General features: G+C 39.9%; 1 protein-coding gene across 5 annotated transcripts in view; it reads right to left on the bottom strand.

Moving 5' to 3' along the window:
* The window catches only part of NOX4 (NADPH oxidase 4), a 175,328-nt gene extending 159,303 nt beyond the window's left edge, over positions 1-16,025 (bottom strand). For 3 of the 5 annotated variants that reach the window (XM_065936840.1, XM_065936841.1, XM_065936845.1), the window contains exons 1-2: positions 15,842-16,025; positions 15,030-15,125 (exon numbers count right to left, since the gene is read on the bottom strand). In XM_065936840.1, the coding sequence (XP_065792912.1) occupies positions 15,030-15,125; positions 15,842-15,898 (153 nt within the window). In that variant the 5' untranslated portion in view covers positions 15,899-16,025. Of the gene's footprint in view, positions 1-5,831; positions 5,885-15,029; positions 15,126-15,841 lie in introns of all 5 variants that reach the window. The other 2 variants (XM_065936843.1, XM_065936844.1) reach the window with 2 other exon arrangements.
* Positions 16,026-20,395: the final 4,370 nt, after the last annotated feature.

The raw sequence follows: 20,395 nt of genomic DNA, 5'->3' as shown, positions 1-20,395 counted from the left end.
CTGTAATAGCATGCTCTGTGTTCATCATGATGTTTCTTGAAGTAGCAGGGAATAAATGTCTGTTACTGGGAGGACAATCCAGTAAAATGTGGTAAGTGCAAACTATGGAATATTATAAAGCAGGTAGAGGCAAAGGACCAAAGAAATGCACAGTCACATAGAGAGATTCTGAAACATAATTTGTTGTTGCTGTTTAGTCACTAAGTCAAGTCTGAATCTTTGTGACCCCATGGACTGTAGCCCACCAGGTTCCTCTGTCCATGGGATTTTCTAGGCAAGAATATTGGAGTGGGTTGCCATTTTATAATTCTAGGGGATCTGTTCAGTCCAGGGATTGAATCTGCATCTCCTGCATTGGCCAGCAGATTCTTCACCACTGAGCCACCAAGGAAGCCCTTGAAACACAATACCAGATGAGGAAAAGCAAGAAAGAGAGCAAGTCCTTCACACAAAGCCATTCTTGTGGATTAAAACAGCAAGCAAAAACTGCATAGAAAACACCAATAGAAGGATACACGTCCACACACTATTAGAAAAGTTGCCAATATTGGGAGGAAAATGGGATTGTGGAACGAGGAGTGATTAAGGGACTAGGTGACAAATAAGCAGTGAAGAAAGAAAGCAGGGGCCTTGCACAGACGCATGAGGACTGGGTGCTGCAGGCTGAGGTGTACATTTAAACACTCTCCACCCAACAGCAGAAACAGGTTTATAAAATCCTTTGTTATTCCAGAGAAGATCCACTGCTAGTGTCCTATGAAACTGGTCTTCTTCATATGAACTTCAATCTTTGATTTGCTCAATGGAAAGTTTTAAAAAGATCAACAAATTTGGAGTTAAAATTTTAAAACTACTGCCAATTGAAAAGCCATTAATTGTGACAGTCCCCAGTGGCTCAAGAGGTAAAGAATATGCCTGTAATGAGGGAGATGCAGGAGACTCGGGTTCAGTCCCTGGGTCGGGAAGATCCTCTACAGGAGGAAATGGCAACCCATTCCAGTATTCTTGCCTGGACAATCACATAGACAGAGGAACCTGGCAGGCTACAGTCCAAGGGTCATCAAGAGTCAAACGTGACTCAGCAGTCAAATAGTTCTGAAATCATAAAGAAGAAGAAAAAATGTACACTGTAATTTTCAAACTATCTTCTTAAATATTGAGTGGATCAAAAAGAAGTTCATTTGGGTTTCTCCATACCATCCTATGGAAAAACTATAACTTTTTGGCCAACCCAATTCTTCAGAATGTATAGATTTCCACAAAATTAGACATTAACTTCTCTTAGTTTACTGAGGAAACTTTCAGCTATTAGGAAACATTTACAAATAGATTTCAATATAAAAACATTCTGAACTTCACCAGTTTTTCCTGAAAGAAATGAGTCTAGCATTTTCATGAATTTGTCTACTATCACTTGGCATCAGAAGGAAGGTAAGAAACACAACTCATTTCTTCCTCATCTTACTTTATACTAATCTCAAATCAGTAATAACAATAATGCTAATAATCCTATAAAAGAGAAATAAAGTTCAGTTCAGTTCAGTTCAGTCACTCAGTCGTGTCCGACTCTTTGCGACTCCATGAATCGCAGCACGCCAGGCCTCCTTGTCTATCATCAACTCCTGGAGTTTACTCAAACTCATGACTATCGAGTCGGTGATGCCATCCAGCCATCTCATCCTCTGTCCCCTTCTCCTCCTGCCCCCAACCCCTCCCAACATCAGGGTCTTTTTCAATGAGTCAACTCTTCACATGAGGTGGCCAAAGTACTAGAGTTTCAGAATTGCCATTTTTTAAGTCAAAATGTTTCAATAATGGAATTTTTATTTAGTTCAATTTAATAACATAATTCTCAGTTTAAAACTGAGGAAAGTAAGGCTTTGAAGATTTCAATTAATTACTTAAAGAAACAGTTATTAAGACATAAAGTCAAGATTTCAACTTAGGTCAATTTGTCCCCAAAATTCATGTTCTCTTCACTGTATTACGTTACTACCATTAAAAATCTGAAATTTTCACAGATATTACTGTACTTGAAATTTAAGCTAATAGTTTCTCTGTGCTAACAAGAGACTCTTGGCTTCAACAAGAATTAAAATAAATGCCAGATAAGACAAATTAAATTTCATGTATCTAAAATCTGTGGATTGAACAAAGTATATTTTCTCCTTTGTGCATAACACACTCTAGCTTTGAAACCAGTACAAGTCTAAGACTAGTTTTCTTCAGGCAAATCAAAATTAAGGAAACCCTGTAAATCCATTATGATCCAGGAAACTAAACTTTTACGATTTTCATTTGACTCATTTTTCACTCTCTTATGATTAAAAAATGCACAAGATCAAAACAACTGAGTAGTTCAATGATGGGTTTTACATAATACAAGCCAAGGCCCAAATCCCAGAAAAATTTTGTTGTAGGTAATGAATGTAATATAAAGAATGTGAAAGTGAAAGTCACTCAGTCATGTCTAACTCTTTGCTACCCCATGGACTTCTCCAGGACAGAATACTGGAGTGGGTAGCCTTTCCTTTCTTCAGGGGATCTTTCCAACCAGGAATCGAATCCAGGTCTCTTGCATTAGCAGGTGGATTCTTTACCAGCTCACCAGGGAAGCCCAAGAAAACTGGAGTGGGGAGCCTATCCCTTCTCCAGAGGATCTTCCTGACCCAGGAGTGAAACCAGGGTCTCCCGCATTGCAGGCAGATTCTTGACCAATTGAGCTACCAGGGAAACTCAATATAGAGAATGCCCAACAACAAATGCCATTTCCCAAGTGGAAGAAGAACTTTCATACTGAAGCTCTACATTCTTGTGGTTTATATGAGCGATTTTTTTTTTTTTCCAATTTGGAATCCATTATTACATACTGCTGATATTTGCTTGGTTTTCCCTTCAGATACTCTGAGCTATGGGAAAAAAGAAAAGAAAATGTATCTTCACTTTTGTTTGCATAACTCTAAGCACTTTACTAATGTGCTTTGGGGCCCATGCTTTTCAAACCAAGAAAATTAACACAGCTTAAAAGCCCAAAGTAACTTATCAAAAGTAACTTGGCCAAGGAAAGTCAGCGAGAGATAAAAAATACTCTAATCACCCTATCTCATGAGTATTTTAAACAAACAGTTTTTATTTCCTTGTTCCACAACTACCTCTTTTTAGGGCATCCTTGAAATCCATATTCCTGCAAAGGGTGGGGTGACAGAGAGTTCACTCAGGATAAAATGCTAATTGGAAGGCACAGAAGAGAGGGTATATTGCAGGGAAAGGAAGTCAACAAAGAGAACCAAAATATAACAAGGGGGAAAAAAGAAACCTGTTTGGATCATTACCACTTCAGATCCTTCCAATGAACCTGAGCTTTCTAAGATTATATTAAAGAAAATTACTTGAAATTTAACATCAGCTATGTGGAAATACTATCATATGAAAAATGACTGTAGTCTGAAAGGCATTCACCATAGATCGTTTCTTAAATGTATCTTGGTGTTCACATACCCATTTTTAAAAAATCTCAGATATATAAGATGCTTTCACTTTGTGTACATTATTCATCTCTTCTTGCCTTAAACTATATTAGACCTCTGGTATTCTTGATATGTGTTTGGAGACCTTTAACAATGTCCAAATCAATGAAAACCATGAAAGCACAAAACTTTTGCCTATAAAATATGTGTTGAAATCATTTATCCATAGATAGAAGTCATTGTCAAATTCAACTTTCCAATTTCTAAAACTGTAAACAAATTCGATTGGTCATCTTCTTCTTTATGTACTTTTTCTTTAACCCCATTTCCAGAACTGAAAAGAAACTACATTTGGCAAGACTGTTTATTACATCAACTTTTATCACATCAAAAAATTGCATTAAGACATGGATACCAGGTAATTTATACTAAAGTCTCACTTTTAGTTCATGTCTTGGCAATTATTAGTTACAAGTCACAGCCCTTTAATGGCCCACTTCAATAATCAACACTGTAAATGTAAAGTATATTAGATGTTGCTTTTCTGTCACGAAAATGAAATCTCATTTCTTTGTCCAAACCATCCTTTACAACTCCCAAAGGAGCTCTGTTAGGTACAAATGGCTGGAGCCTTAAAAGCTGTGAAAAATGAACAGCAGACAGAAACAATATGTAATAATAACCATTATTTTTTACTTCTGTGATGCTTTCAATTCTTCAAAGTAGTTTGCTATTTGTTAAGTCATACCTAATGCTCAGTACAACACTCGAGATAAGTAGCATCATTTCATCATGTTTTAATGGGAATACAGAATAGGTAAGTGGATTTCAGTAAATGAATATGAAGGATCAGAGAACAGGGAAGGAAAGCTGGCATTCTGGAACTCTTATTACATAATAGGTTTTGCACAAGGTACTTTAATCCTTGAGCACATTATTTATAATTTCCATGCTTCAGCTTCCTCTTTTGCTTAAAGAAATTATCACGTCTGGCCCATAAGAACAACTCAGTGAATGTCAGCCCTAGCTATTATTGTTATTATTTCTTTTAATTTCCTTTAATGTTCACAGTAATCTTGTGAAACATTCAGTTCAGTTCAGTTCGGTTGCTCAGTTGTGTCCTACTCTTTGAGACCCCATGGTCTGCAGCACGCCAGGCCTCCCTGTCCATCACCAACTCCCGGAGTTTACTCAAACTCATGTCCATCAAGTTGGTGATGCTATCCAACCATCTCATCCTCTGTCATCCCCTTCTCCTCCCCCCTTCAATTTCTTCCAGCATCAGGGTCTTTTCCAATGAGTTGGTTTTTTGCATCAGGTGGCCAAAGTACTGGAGCTTCTGCTTCAGCATCAGTCCTTCCAATGAACTTTCAGGACTGATTTCCTTTAGGACGGACTGGTTGAATCTCCTTGCTGTCCAAGGGACTCTCAAGAGTCTTCTCCAACACCACATTTCAAAAGCATCACTTCTTTGACACTCAGCTTTCTTTATAGTCCAACTCTCACAATATATGACTACTGGAAATAGGCATTACTTCCCTTGTTTTTCTATTGAAGACTCCAAAGTTCAGTGAAGATTAATAAAAGCTTTTCTGAATAAAATGTGCTCTATCTCAAGCTGAAATTCCACTCAGCAGTCATAACCAAGCTGGTGCAAATTTTGTGCCAATTACAAATAGCAATGTAGAGCCTTCCTTTGTCCAGAAGGATCAGGCGGGCAGCTTGAGGTCTAAGGAAAGGAAAAGCCACTCTCTCCTAATGTCATCTGCTATATGCTCAGCAAATTCCTCCTATCTTCATCTCTCTCTGAATTCAATATTTTTATTGATAAGCATAAATAATTTATATTACTATTTACTGCTATTAATAGTATTAATACCATTAAGATCAAATAATATTACTTAATATTTACAATAATGCTATCTTTTGCTATGCACATATGCACCAAGGGCTAAACATTTCACTATCATTTTCTCATGGAATCCTCACAACTAACCTAATAGGAAGGTTAAACTTAACCTTATAGATGAGTTAAACTTAGATTTAGAGAAGTAATTCACCAAAATCATAAAGGGAAATAAATGCCTGAGCAAAAATTCAAACTCATAACCATATAGCTCCAAAGCTTACAATCTTGTGAATAAGGAATTAAGAATGATTGATTTTTCCTCCCCCAAATTACCTATACACTTTTGAAATCAATTCTGTGTTCAACACAATGCTTAGCATGATAAACTAGAAACACTGACTAGAGTTAAAAGACCTACTGTCCACATTCAACTTTGCACTGAATACATAAAGAAGGCCTTTCCTTGTATTAAATCTGTCTATCAAATGAGACAAATGAATTAGAACAATACCTACGGTCCTGTAACATTCTGCAGTTCCACAAGCTTCTTTCCCTCAGGCTGGGTGCTCTGTAGGAGCAACCATACAGCCTTCAGAACTATGAGGAGATGAATTTCTGTTCTTAAAGCCCCCAGTCTGTGGTCCTTTGTTATGGAAGCCTAAGCAAGTTAATGCAGTAGGAATCAGCTAGGATTTCCAGGTGGTTCAGTGGTAAAGCAGCGAAGGCAACAGCACCCCACTCCAGTACCCTTGCCTGGAAAATTCCATAGATGGAGAAGCTTGGTAGGCTGTGTGGTCCATGGGGTCGCTAGGAGTGAGACACGACTAAGTGACTTCACTTTCACTTTTCACTTTCACTCATTGGAGAAGGAAATGGCAACCCACTCCAGTGTTCTTGCCTGGAGAATCCCAGGGACAGGGGAGTCTGGTGGGCTGCTGTCTGTCGGGTCGCACAGAGTCAGACACGACTGAAGTGACTTAGCAGCAGCAGCAGTGGTAAAGAATCTGCCTGCCAATGCAGGAAACATAGGAGAAGTGGGTTCAGTCCCTGGGTTTCAAAAACCTCCTGGACGAAGAAATGGCAACCCACTCCAATATTCTCGCCTAAAATATCCCACAAAGAGAGGAGCCTGGCGGAGGACAGTACGTAAGGTCGCAGAGTCGGACCTAACTAAGCGACTGAGAGAAAAAACACAGGATAAAGCGTACAAGTCTGCTGTAGGTTTAAGAGTAATCCATAAACTACAGTCTTATCTTTACTTATTAAGACAAAACATACATCCATACATACAGTCTTACCTAGAGATTAGAAAATTCCAGGCTCTAACACTCTTTGTCTCAGAACCTCCCTGGAGGAGCAGCATGACTGAGAGTGTGGTCTTTAACATGAGACAAAGGTGGGCTCGAATCGGGCTTCTCTAGTTGTTAGCTGGGTGACCGTGGGGGGGTTACCTAACCACTCAGAATCTGTTTCTCAATTCTGTAAAAAGTGATCATTCCTATCCTCCAGGATTATTATAACGATTAAATTAAATATGGAAAGATTAAATGAGATTACAAAAGACCAAAGAACTAACCGTGCCTGGTGCATGAAAGTGATAGTCACTCAGTCGAGTCCAACTGTTTGCAACCCCATGGACTCTACAGTCCAGGGAATTCTTCAGGCCAGAATACTGGAGTAGGTAGCCTTTCCCTTCTCCAGGGGATCTTCCCAACCCAGGTCTCCCACATTTGGGGGAGGATTCTTTACCAGCTGAGCCACAAGGGAAGCCCAAGAATACTGGAGTGGGTAGCCTATCCCTTCTCCAGCAGGTCTTCCTCATCCAGGAATCAAACCGGGGTCTCTTGCATTACAGGCAGATTCTTTACCAACTGAGCGATCAGGGGCATAAAATGTGCTTAATAAATGTTTATAGTTTGTATTAGGTTGAATTACATGCAATGGCTGATTGTTGTCATTCAGTTGATAAGTCTTTGGCACCCCATGGATGACAGTACACCAGGCTTCCTTGTCCTTCACTGTCACCTGGAGCTTGCTCAAACTCATGTCCAGTGAGTCGATGATGTCATGTAACCATCATCCTCTGTCACTTTCTTCTCCTCCCGCCTTCAATCTTTCCCGTCATCAGGGTCTTTTCCAATGAATTCACACTTCACGTCAGGTGGCCGAAGTATTAAGAGTTTCAGCTTTAGCATCAGTCCTTCCAGTGAATATTCAGGAATGAATTTCCTTTAGGATGAACTCGTTGGATCTCCTTGCTGTCCAAGGGACTTTCAAGGGTCTTCTCCAACACAATTCAAAACCATCAATTCTTCGACACTCAGCCTTCTTCATGGTCCAACTCTCACATCCCTACATGACTGCTGGAAAAACAATAGCTTTGACTATACAGACCTTTATCAGCAAAGCGATGTCTCTGCTTTTCAATATGCTGTCTAGGTTTGTCATAGTTTTCCTTCCAAGGAACAAGCATCTTTTAATTTTGTGGCTGCAGTCACTGTCCACAGTGATTTTGGAGAATAAGAAAATAAAATCTGCCACTGTTTCCACTCTTTCCCCATCTATTTGCCATGAAGTGATGGGACCAGATGCTATGATCTTAGTTTTTTGAATGGTGAGTTTTAAGCCAGCTTTTTCACTCTCCTCTTTTACCCTCATCAAGAGGCTCTTTAGTTCCTCTTTGCTTTCTGCCATCAGAGTGGTATCATCTGCATATCTCAGGTTGCTGATACTTTTGTTCTATCAAAATAGCAATCCCATACGGTTCAGTCTAACACTAACGTTGACTAAAGGCAAAAGAGCCCAGAGGTTAACAGTACAAGTTCTAGAATCAGTATGTCTGATATAGCTCAGTTTGTCTGAGCTAGAGATCTGGCTCTGTCACTCATCAGCAAGTTATAGAACTTCTCTAATTCAATGTCTTAGCTTCAAAATTAAGAATTAAACAAAAAAAAAAAAGAATTAAAGATATCTACTACATAGGATGGATGAAAAGATTAAATAAGTTAATCTAAGCAAAGCTCTCTGAGTAATACCTGGTACTTAGTCCTCAATGAATTGATATTATTAATAATGAAATGAGCTAAGTAAATTTGAAAATCTTGGAAACTAATTTCAAATTTCAATTCTACACTGTTTTGGATGGTACTGATAAGAGAGAATTATACAACGGACATTTAGCTGAGTATAACAAAGAAGTTAAACCTTGTGCTAAAATTCTAGCAAACATCAGGTAATCAGAAAAAAAAAATACAAATACATCTCATAATCCTTACCGCCATGTCTGAAACAAGTCTAAAACAACTGTAATGCTGGAAATACACACTATCTTGGGTGTAAGTCAATAATTTTCCATAATTTCTTGAACTGTTCAACACTTTTAAATAGGAAAAGCTAGTGACCTACAGAGTATGTAGTTTAATGTATTTTACATATGTCTGTCTATCAAGTTGTTCATTGTAACAGGCTGAATATTGGAGTGAGGAACAATGAACCAGGAGAGTGACCAAGCCACCAACTGAGTCGGTGATAATGAGCTCATTATCAACCTCATTTTCCTATTTGCAAAAATCTAAGTAAAGACATCAAAGTTCTCTTTCAAGTCTAAAATTACATGAGTCTCTATCTCTTATAAATGAATTAAGTACATGACTGCCTCAATGTAATGGAACTAATTTCACCTGTCAATAAATAAGAAGCTTAACACCTTAGCAGAATGTTAATAAACACAAACAAACAAAAACCAACTTATTGAAAAGTATCCTTTGAATTGAAACCATGATATTCTGAGCAATAAAAAAGAAAAGTTAATGATCAAGCCCTTTCTGAAATTGACAGGAGGCACATATTCCTTCTCAGCAGAATTACAGCTGCCTAGGCCAGATGTGGGCTTCCCTGGTGACTCAGATGGTAAAGAAGCTGCCTACAATGCGAGAGACCTGGGTTCGATCCCTGGGTCAGGAAGATTCCCTTTTTTGGGGAACAGATACCCACTCGAGTATTCTTGCCTGGAGAATTCCATGGACAGAGGACCCTGGCGGGCCACAGTCAATGGGATCACAAAGAGTCAGGCATGACTGAGCAACTCACACACACACACACACACACACACACACACACACACACACACACACACCGGTAAGCAAGAGTCAGGCATGACTGAGCAACTCACACACACACACACACACACACACACACACACACACACACACACACACACACACACACACACACACACCGGTAAGCAAGAGTCAGGCATGACTGAGCAACTCACACACACACACACACACACACACCAGTAAGCTGTAAAACCAATGCTGACTTAAAATCTGAGGTTCCTTCACACAGAGATGACTGAGCAACTCACACACACACACACACACACACACACACACACACACACCGGTAAGCTGTAAAACCAATGCTGACTTAAAATCTGAGGTTCCTTCACACAGAGATGCCAATCTCCAACCTTAAGAAATTCACATGACATCAGATTTCTGTCTCTGAGAAATGTTAATTCTGATACAATTCCTAGGACACTTGAGAGGGTGAATTGTTCATGTTTCTAAATCACTTGAAGGATAATGATTGACCAAAGAAAGATCATCACTGTACAATTCGAAAAACCTCAATGCTTACAACTTTCTTCCAAATGACACAGGTATCTCAATAAGAATTTAAAAATAAGAAAAAAAAATCTTCGTGTCCATTCAGCAGATCTAAAACAATAACTGTGAGATTAGGCAAAAAAATTAAATTCTCCTTATGGTACTCTGAGAAAAACTAGGTTGAAACTGAAGACATACACAAATGTTAGCTTTAGGGAAAAAATAATAAAACAAAGACACACTGGTACCACAAAATGGATTTTTTTCTGGTACCACAAAATGGATTTTTCTTCTCAAATTAAAATGCTTATACCAATTAAATTATATCCTGTAATCATTAAAATGTCAAAAATTGAACTCAGAAAAAGATGAATATGATATGAAGGCTCCTGATAGGAAAATATCCTGAGTTAAATTTGCCTCAACATTTAAAAAAATTTAAGAAACTCTTAGAGTCTGTCACAACACATTAGCAATTGTTATTAAAGTACTATGTACATCTTCCATTCCTTGAAAAGAAATAAATCAAAAACAAATTTCATCTTAAGTAATCAATGGAGTCCTTTATTTAAAGCACTGTAGATGAAGAAAGTTACTGTTTGATTTGTTTATTTGAGTGTTTGCTTTGGTTTTCTTCAAAAGACTTTTATCCTCCTCTTAGCTAATTTTAAGATTCAAATATTCACAGCATGTCATAATTAAACATCTCCTAGGAAGTGCACAGTCTGATTAGCACATTAACTCAGGCATAAACCAGCCGTGACCATGTTGCCTCCAGGCCTGGGTCAAACTAGTCTGGGAAAAAACAATTCTGGTGAAAATTCCTACTAAGACATATTAAGTCCCAAGACTATTTTATCTTCCATCATTTAAAATCTTCTTTTCCCTAGCAGTTCTTATGTAATTGTTTAACCCTTAACTGTGGTCTGAGAACAGTCACTTAGCCTATTAGGAATAAAAACGATAACTGTAGTTCTGAGGATTAAATAATTTTAGCATTTTTATCAAAGGCTCCCACCTCCCAGAAAGCAAATAAGATTAAGTCAGAAATATGCTTACAGTTACACACCAATTACTAGAACCCACAAGCTCCCATTCAAAATCAACTCCTATTCAGGAAAGGAGGAGTCAGAGGACTACCCATATTCTGATTTCTTTTTATGTGGCTGACTGGTGGCTAGTTGCTTGCCTTAAAGCATAATGATGAATGCATTTGGCCATGAGGTAATAAAATCTCCCCATGGCCAGCATGTGTACTGTCCGAAATGGTAGTCACACACCACATGTGACTACTGAGCATGTGAGATGTGTCCCAAGCCACCAAGGAACTGGATTTTTACGTTCATTAATCTTACTAATTTAAATGGAAAAAACTCATATTTACCTATGTCAGTGGAAAATCTTTATATCTGGAACAACTTGGATATCTTACAGATGAAAGAGTGAATCCACTTTTTCATCTGTAAAAATTTTATGAAACTTAAAGACAGACCAAGTAATTCTAATGATAATTCAGTGGCTGAGTTGTGATGTACATAAGTGGAAAATATACACTATATTTCAAGGAATAGGCAAAAATAATGTAAAATATCTCATTAATAATCTTTAAAAGTACTGACCACATGTTGAATGCTTCAATCTATTACAATACCTTGGATATATTATTTTAAATAAAATATACTAAAGTTAATGCCACTGGCCTCTTACTCTTTTGAAGTACTACTGGGAAATTTTAAGTTATATATGAGTCACATTATATATTTTAAGTTATATATAATTTTAAGTTATATATCTGGCAGGCACAGCACTGATAAAGACCAGTACTAACCAGTGACATGACTGAGATGGGCCAGTAAAGTGGTTAAGAAAATCTGTGCAGTATGGAAAAAAAAAAGCAAAAGGCCAGACAGCACTGCATTTAAATCCTAACTTTGACGCTGACCATCCAAACGGATTTGAGCAGCCATTCATTCAGATTCCTCAGCCTATACTTCCCCAGGTGCAAAGGGGAAGGATAGTTTCCTAGTTAAACACAATATTTGTAAAGTGACTAGTATACCATCAGTTCAAATAAACAGTCAAATAAATTGTTTTCAATAGAAAGCAGAGATTTTTAGACTACTGCGAATAATTTACTGCTTCTCAATGTCTAGGTCCTCCTGCAAATGAGCTATATCCTGTGGACACTTTCTTCCTATAATATTACTCCAACTTTCTTATTACCTTACATTTTACAGATGAATAATGACAACCTTAGACTAAATGCTATTATCAAAATGTTCAACAAATGGAAGCTTTGTTTCCATAGTGTTTTAAAGTGGTAGCAATCAAGTTCATTTCCAGAAATACCATCATGATTTTTATGAACTTAAAATTTACCTAAAAGAGACTTATCAGAATACCTATGTCCATTTCAGGACTTCTATCATGGTGGGACCATCTTCTTGTGAATGTCTGGTAGGCTCTAAGAAAAACTGCTCTAAGGCATAAAGTTCATACTATACAGTTATTAAATATGTAAAATGTGGGCACCTATAATATTTATTTTAAAAATTAATTATATCTTATTGGTCTGCTGTATTTATTTAAATACAAAAAAAATGCCTGCAAATTCTTTTACTATGAAACAGTACCACAATCATCAGAAGATTAGAAGGATAAGGCTAAGACAAATAAAATTAAACACTCCTTCATTAAGCAAATAGTCAAATTATAGATAGAATTCCTTTTTCACTAAAATGGCAGATATCTATTCCAAATGGTGTAGATAAACTGATGACTAAAAAATTCATATAAGTGATTAATGAAAAGACATGTGAAAGTCATCTTTCTTCTTTAGTCATGATGTCAAGAAGAAAAGCTGTCCTCTTCCACAGTGACTCTTCATAAAATATGGACTCCTAACTACAAGGTTAAGGCTCAACTAACTATGATGATTCTTATGTTTCTATGAAAGCTAATTACAATGACCCTGCTTTTCTTCAATCTGCCTCTTGCACATTTTACTCACAGTCTTCCATTTAGTCCTTTTATTATTTTTTTGTCTTCATTCATCTGATCAGCATTTATTGATCCCCTGCTTAATGCCAGGCCTATATTCTGTGGGCCTCACCACTGAACCTCACTAGCCTATCACCTTATTCAAACAAAACCACTAAAGTGGGATGATATAGAGAGAGGTGAAACATATAATTTAATTAGTTGGGTTGTACACGTGTGTGTGTATGTATTCTTCATATTTGACTTGCCACCAAAATATATTTGAAGTTGTTACACAGCATCCAAACTAATAAAAAATTAACTTGTTGTTTTCCAACATAATTATTTTTTAAGTAAATTATAATTTTAGTTCATAATATGTGATAAAGCTGAAATTCCAAGTTCAGTTATGTCTTTCCAAGTTGTCTAGTCTTAGATTTTATATTATTACATCTATGTCCTGATCAAAATTCACCATTTTCCAAGTCAAAGTTTGTCATCATAACTCTCAAGAGTTTCCTCCAAGTTGTTCATCAAGTAATATAATGAATAGGTCAGATCTATGTTGCACTGGAAAACCTCCTGTCTGCTAATTTACACCCAAGGGGGATTTCTAGGACACAAAGTAACATGATAGATCAGTAAACTTTCATGCATTTCTTAGAGAAAAAACATTTTAACTTGCTTATTGAATTACAAGTATTTATTTGCTGGCGCTTCCATTAGATTGTAAGCAACCTGAAGACAGAGGGGAGAAGTTACTCTTTATATGCTCATTTGAAAAGTAAAGGTTTCATGACAGTTTTCTGTCATGGCTGAATGGAGGGTTGGTAGGATGAAAGAAAGAAATGTTCAAATTTAGGAATTTAATCTTTGCAACTATTTTTATCAATCCATTTAAAATACAGGTGTTAGGTGATGTAGGCTCTTCAAATCGTAACAAACATACCACTCTGGTGGGTGATGTTGATCATGGGAGAGGCTACGCATGTGTTGGGATAGGAGAACAAACAGGAAATCTGTGCCTTCCCCTCAATTTTACTGTGAACTCTAAATAGCTCTAAAAAAATACTTTTAAAAAGTTATTAAATTTTAAAAATATCAACTGTGTGAACAACAGATAATGAAAACAGTGAAAATAAAATGTAAATGAATTAGTTCAGCCTCAATTTATCAAAATCTTAATATGTGCCAAGCACTGCTATAAAAGCTGAGGTTTAATGAGAAATAAGATTTTAACTATAAAAACAGGAAATTGAAGACTGGTTCCACTGAATTCATCTGAACTAATCATAATTGTAAACATTCATTAAACCATGAAAAAGAAAACGATGCACCTCCTGTTCAGAATGCATTTTCTTCTCTAATGAAAAGGAATGACAAAATCTGCTTTTTTGTATGCCCTAAGATTTTTCAATGTCTTATACTTGTTGTTTGTTTCTTAGAAAAAGCTATCTCCTTATACAAAGTATGATGTGCTCAGTGATACCATTTTTGTTCAGGAGACAAGTAGGAAGGGGAAGGAGAGGAAGAATGAAAGCAGAAACATCATGGAATATAAAAAAAAAATATTGACATATGAGACAAATCAGAGCAAAATTTTGCACAACATCATTCTCCTATTAGACTAGAACACCAGAACAATAATCAGCCACTAACCTAGGGCAACCATTTGAGAAATGCCCAAGAATGAATAACTGTCTTAGATACATACTGTGTGAAAACTGACAGTAAAAGGAAGCAGTGCAGAAATTCTCTGGATAAGCTGATGGGCAAGCTGAAGACTTGATTAGTCAGAATGAAAAGCCTGTCATCGGTTGGTCCCTTAAGTGAAGGAGACCCTTCAGGGCACTTTGCAGCTTGCAAGAAGTGAGAACTTTTCCCAGGTATTACTAGCCTAACAGTTCTCTTTATAAGATTATCTTTGGCTCTTAAAAGAGTCAATCATTGTAACTTCCACGAGTGTAAATGATAAATCATTAAAATTGACCACTTTAGAGACTAACAAACGCTCCTGAACAACCCACCGAATGTTTTTTCAATAAATAGAAAAACTGCCCAAGTCTTGTAGCATCGTCTGCCCACCTTATAGCCACTCCACCAGGTCACCCAAGGCCCACTTACCCCCAGCATCTGGTGGAGGTAGTGATACTCTGGCCCTTGGTTATACAGCAGAAAGGTTTTCCAGAAAAGCAGGACATTCAGGGAGAGCCAGGTAAGCTAAATCATATGGAGAAAGAAAAAAAAGAATTAAAAGTAAGTACTACCCGATGAATGGAAACCTCAAGTACATTCGTCGGATACAATACACAATTGAGGTTCAATGGAACCTCAATTAGTCGTTGCAAAAAGCTTTCTCAATTGACCAGCAAGCTGCAAAGCAGAGGAAAACGTATCTGACCTCACTCAGCCGCTGTACACCTAAGATTAAGTATTTGGGCTGCAACAGGTATCCTAAAGATCGCAGATATCCCCTGGAGGAGGAAACAAGACTAAATGATGAGTGACATCACCAAGTCCCAAGCATTGTATGCTTAAGCTTTAAAAATATCCACTGAATGAAGAATAGATAATAAAGAGGGCTTTGCTGTATAAAATAAAATCCGACTGAAACAATCTGGGAAAAGAGCAAAGGGTGGGGGTGGTGGTGAAGATGTTTAAGAGGTTAAAGAAAAAGCTATGTTCACTAACTGGGATCTCCCTTCCTCCGCATCCACTCTCGCATCAAAGAGTAGGCAAGTTCCCGACGGCTTGGAGGAAGGGAGGGAGGAGATGGTTATTATGTCCAGGTATTCCCGGCAGAAAGTTTGTGTTAGTGGAGGATGTTTCGCACTAGAGGCAAAACTTCCAGCTTCCCACCCGCGCTCGCTCAGAGAATGAATCAAGATCGCTGCCCCAGAAACAAGACGCCGGGAGACCCTCGCCCGCCATCCTACCAGGCAGAGGTGTTTAACCCCTTCGTTGGCCAGCCAGCTCCTCCAGGACACGGCCATGCCGCCGGCCCGCGCGCCGCGCTCTCACCCCGCCGGCCGACAAGCAGCGGCGACCGCGGGCGCAGCGGGGGGGCCGGGAGGGACGGAGGGTCAAAGACCGAGTGGGAGCCCGGGGCCGGCGCCGCGCCAGCCCAGGCGGGGTCTGCGCCCGGAGCCGGCTCTTCCGGGCGCCGCGGCCGCGGCCGGCGCGGGGTCTGCGCGGCGCCCCTGGCGGCCGGGACCCTCGCTCCGAGCGCGCGCTCCCCGCCGCGCCCGCCCTTTGTCTGCGGAGAGCCTGTTGTTGTGGCCGCCGCTGCGCGGGATGTCCCGGACTGGGATCCGGGGGGCGGCTCCGCAGCCTCCAGCGGCTGGCCCCGCTTGGAAAGACAGCAGGATGCGGAGGAGGGTGCTCAGAGTGGGGACCTGCGCCGCCCTCGGACACAGGCACACAGACACACGCGCACACACAGACACACGCGCGCACACATACACCGGCCTGCCCCACTTCAAAAGACACTAAGACAGAGCAGGGACCTGCACCGCCCTTGGACTCACGCGCGCACACACACACACACACACACACACACACACCGGTTGGCACACTTGGAAAGACAGCAAGATGTGGAGGATGGTGCTCAGAGTGGGGACACACACACACACACACACACACACACACCGGTTGGCACACTTGGAAAGACAGCAAGATGTGGAGGATGGTGCTCAGAGTGGGGACACACACACACACACACACACACACACCGGTTGGCACACTTGGAAAGACAGCAAGATGTGGAGGATGGTGCTCAGACAGAGTGGGGGCCTGCGCCACCCCTTGGACTCTCTCTCTCTCTCTCTCTCTCACACACACACACACACACACACACACACACACACACACACCGGCCTACCCCACTTGGAAAGACAGCAAAATGTGGAGGATGGTGCTCAGAGTGGGGATCTGCGCTGCCCTTGACTCACACACACACACACACACCAGCCTGCCCCACTTGGAAAAACACACCAAGATGTAGACAATGGTGCTGAGTGGGGACCTTCACTGTCCCTTGGACACACACACACACACACCCCTACTCCTTTTGACTGGTTGGACCTTCGCCGCCCCTTGGACTCTCTCTCTCTCTCTCTCACACACACACACACACACACACACACGCACACACCGGCTGGCCCCACTTGGAAAGACAGCAAGATGTGGAGAATGGTACTCAGAGTGGGGACCTGCGCCGCCCTTGGACTCACACACACACCCCTACTCCTTTTGACTGCTCGTCCCCCGACCCCCTCAGAGGTACACACACACACACACACACACACACACACACACACACACACCTACTCCTTTTGACTGATCGTCCCCCGACCCCCTCAGAGGTACACACACACACACACACACACACACACACACACACACACACACACACACACACACACACACACCTACTCCTTTTGACTGATCGTCCCCCGACCCCCTCAGAGGTCCCTCTCTGAGGCCGCCGGCGGAAACCCGAGCCGGAAGTAGCCCCCAGTCTGCCCGCGTCCCCCGCCCAGCCCGTGCTCAGCGCCACAGCCCTGACCTCAGCCTCTCTCCTCGCCCTTCCGCCCCCATCCCTAAACACCTACGCAGAGCTTTAGAGGAACTTCTGAGTCAAGAGTCCGGGGAGTTAGGGGTTAAAACTGACGGAATTTTCAGGGGCTTTTAGGGAAGCTCCGATTCACTCTATTCAGTGCGCTTTACTACCTGCTATCAGAGTCTGTTAAGGAATAAGAATCCCGTCAGACTTGTACCAGAGGCCCGGTGAAGGGTAATTAAAGTATGGAATTTTCCCAGGCTACCTATCCTACACTACGGCTTATCAGTATTAGGGAAGAAACAAAAAATCATGCACGTGAAAGAACGTCCGATGAAAGTAAGTGTTGGAGAAAGGTCTGTTATATCGGGAACTTTCTCACCTCTAGCCACTAGTGGCGGAAAAAGTAAACCACTAGAAGCCTAATCTCATGGCCCTCAAGCTTTCTTTCTTTTTTTTTTTTTTAAGTGAAACACATTTTACAAACATGCAATAATATATAATTGAAACTAAAAATTCCACAAAAATCATAATTTCTTTACCTCATGGAATGTACTTATCTCAATTAATTTTGTGAACTGATTAATGACTGTAATCCTCAGTTCAAAAAAACAAATCTGTATCAAATCCCAGTTATAATTCACAAAGTGCTCTAATAGTGTTGTCATCACTTTTAACATATAACTTTACTGTTTTATGCATGATCTGATCCTGAAAACTGCCTCAAATCTTTTTGGAGCTAGGGAGCAGATTATTCATAAATAACAGCCAGTTTTTATCAACCATGTGATACCTGAAGGACCAGAAGAAGAGCGCAGGGAGAACCCAAGGGGCTTCACCACTGGAGGCAGGTTGAATTCTGAGACACATCAGTATTCCTCAAGTTTCACCCTTAAGAAGCCATCTTCCAGCCTCAATTTCAACAGATGGGAGGTGAGGAGATTCTGGCAAAATGAGCTGGTTCTTGTCATGAGTTGAGAGGAGTGAAGCAATTGAAGAACAATAGAATAAAAGACAATTTTTATTAAAGTTTAACTACTTCCAGAAAAAAATAAATGACAAAAATAATGGAACCAGCTCTCTCTATGTACTTAACTGTGTCAGCCACTGTCCTGGGTACTTCATGTACAAAATCTCACTTCATTCTCGGAGCTCTCCATGTGGACATGAGCCGCCTCACTTCCGAGCTGAGGAAACTGAAGCAGAGACATTACTTTGCCAAAAAAGGTCCGTCTAGTCAAGGCTATGGCTTTTCCAGTAGTCTTGTATGGATGTGAGAGTTGGACTATAAAGAAAGCTGAGTGCCAAAGAATTGATGCTTTTGAACTGTGGTGTTGGAGAAGACTCTTGAGAGTCCCTTGGACTGCAAGGAGATCCAGCCAGTCCATCCTAAAGGAGGTCAGTCCTGAGTGTTCATTGGAAGGACTGATGTTGAAGCTGGAACTCCAATAGTTTGACCACCTCATGCGAAGAGTGGACTCATTGGAAAAGACCCTGATGCTGGAAGAGATTGGGGGCAGGAGGAGAAGGGGATGACAGAGGATGAGATGGCTGGATGGCATTACCGACTCGATGGACATGAGTTTGAGTAAATTCCGGGAGTTGGTGATGGACAGGGAGGCCCGGCGTGCTGCGTTTCATGGGGTTGCAAAGAGTTGGACACGACTGAGCGACTGAACTGAACTGAACTGAACTGAACTGAACTGAAGCTAAAATAGATTAAGAAATTTGCCTGAGGGAGAGGGAGAAATGAACAGACATTGGTTAAAAGGTACAAACTTCCCGTTGTAAGATGGATAGTTTTTTGAGATCTAATACACAACCATGGTGTGTGGTAATTACCACACTTTGTTACATACTTGAAAATTGCTTAGAGAATAGATCTTGAATGTTCTCTTAATACACACAAAAAGGGTAGTTATGTGAGGTGATGGAGGTGTTAAGCAAGGCTTGGATGATAATCATTTCTCTATATATAAGTGGGTCAAATCAACCTGATGTATGCTTTAAACATAGACAGTGTTACATGTCAATTATATCTCAACAAAGCATTATGTTAACTGGAAGAGTAAGAACCTCACAATAAAAATGAAAAAGAGAGAGAGAGAGAGAAGAGAAACCTGTATGAAATGGAAAAACAGGGTTTTACTTACAGTTCCAAAAAGCCCATAATCAGATACTTTTGTGAAACTCTTTTGTACCATGATAGAATGTTCTACAAGCATTGATTATTATATTTATCACTATTATTTTATAGGAGCTCTGTCAAAGGGGATTAGGTCCTAACTGCTTCTGTTGCCTTACAAGGAAATGACACTGCAAGCTACCTCCAAGGAACAGAGCTAGAGCTATGTACAAGAAGGTACTCTCATGAATGAGGTTCTTTTCAATATAATTTTCTCTAGGCCATATTGTTTAGTGCAAGTAGATTGTGTTTCCCAGAGTAAGGAAGACTGTCCTTGAAAATAATGAAGAGAGAATCCTATAGCTGTATCAGTATTCTAAAAATCATAATTTAAAAAATCACACTTTTACCTGGAAAAAAACTTTACAGGAAAAAATACCAAATGACAAATACCTTTGCTCTTGGCTAAAATAATAGTAAAATAGTAGTGATCATCCTACACTGATTATAAATTCTATTTGTCAGTTAGAGATGTTCTTAATCTATTATTTATTACTTAAGTACAGAGGCTTTCTTTTTTGGTAGACAGCATCCCTCAAAATATGAAATCCACTGAAAAAAACTGATAAAAGTTTCCCTTTCGGTCTGCTTTACCAGTTAGCTCCCTTATGTGTCGGCTCAGAGGCACACCTTTGCCATGAAGCTTTCCCTGGCCCGCCCTGCCTCTGTGTCCACACAGATGCATCCTGTAGTCATGCATTCTTCAGGGTGTTTATAATACTCCAGACATGTGACCATTAGTCC

The sequence above is a fragment of the Muntiacus reevesi genome, chromosome 5 (assembly GCF_963930625.1).
Source record: "Muntiacus reevesi chromosome 5, mMunRee1.1, whole genome shotgun sequence".
In the NCBI taxonomy this organism is placed as follows: Eukaryota; Metazoa; Chordata; class Mammalia; order Artiodactyla; family Cervidae; genus Muntiacus; species Muntiacus reevesi.
The sequence above is the reverse complement of the archived record's forward strand: the minus strand, read 5'-3'. Positions and strand labels throughout refer to the sequence as shown.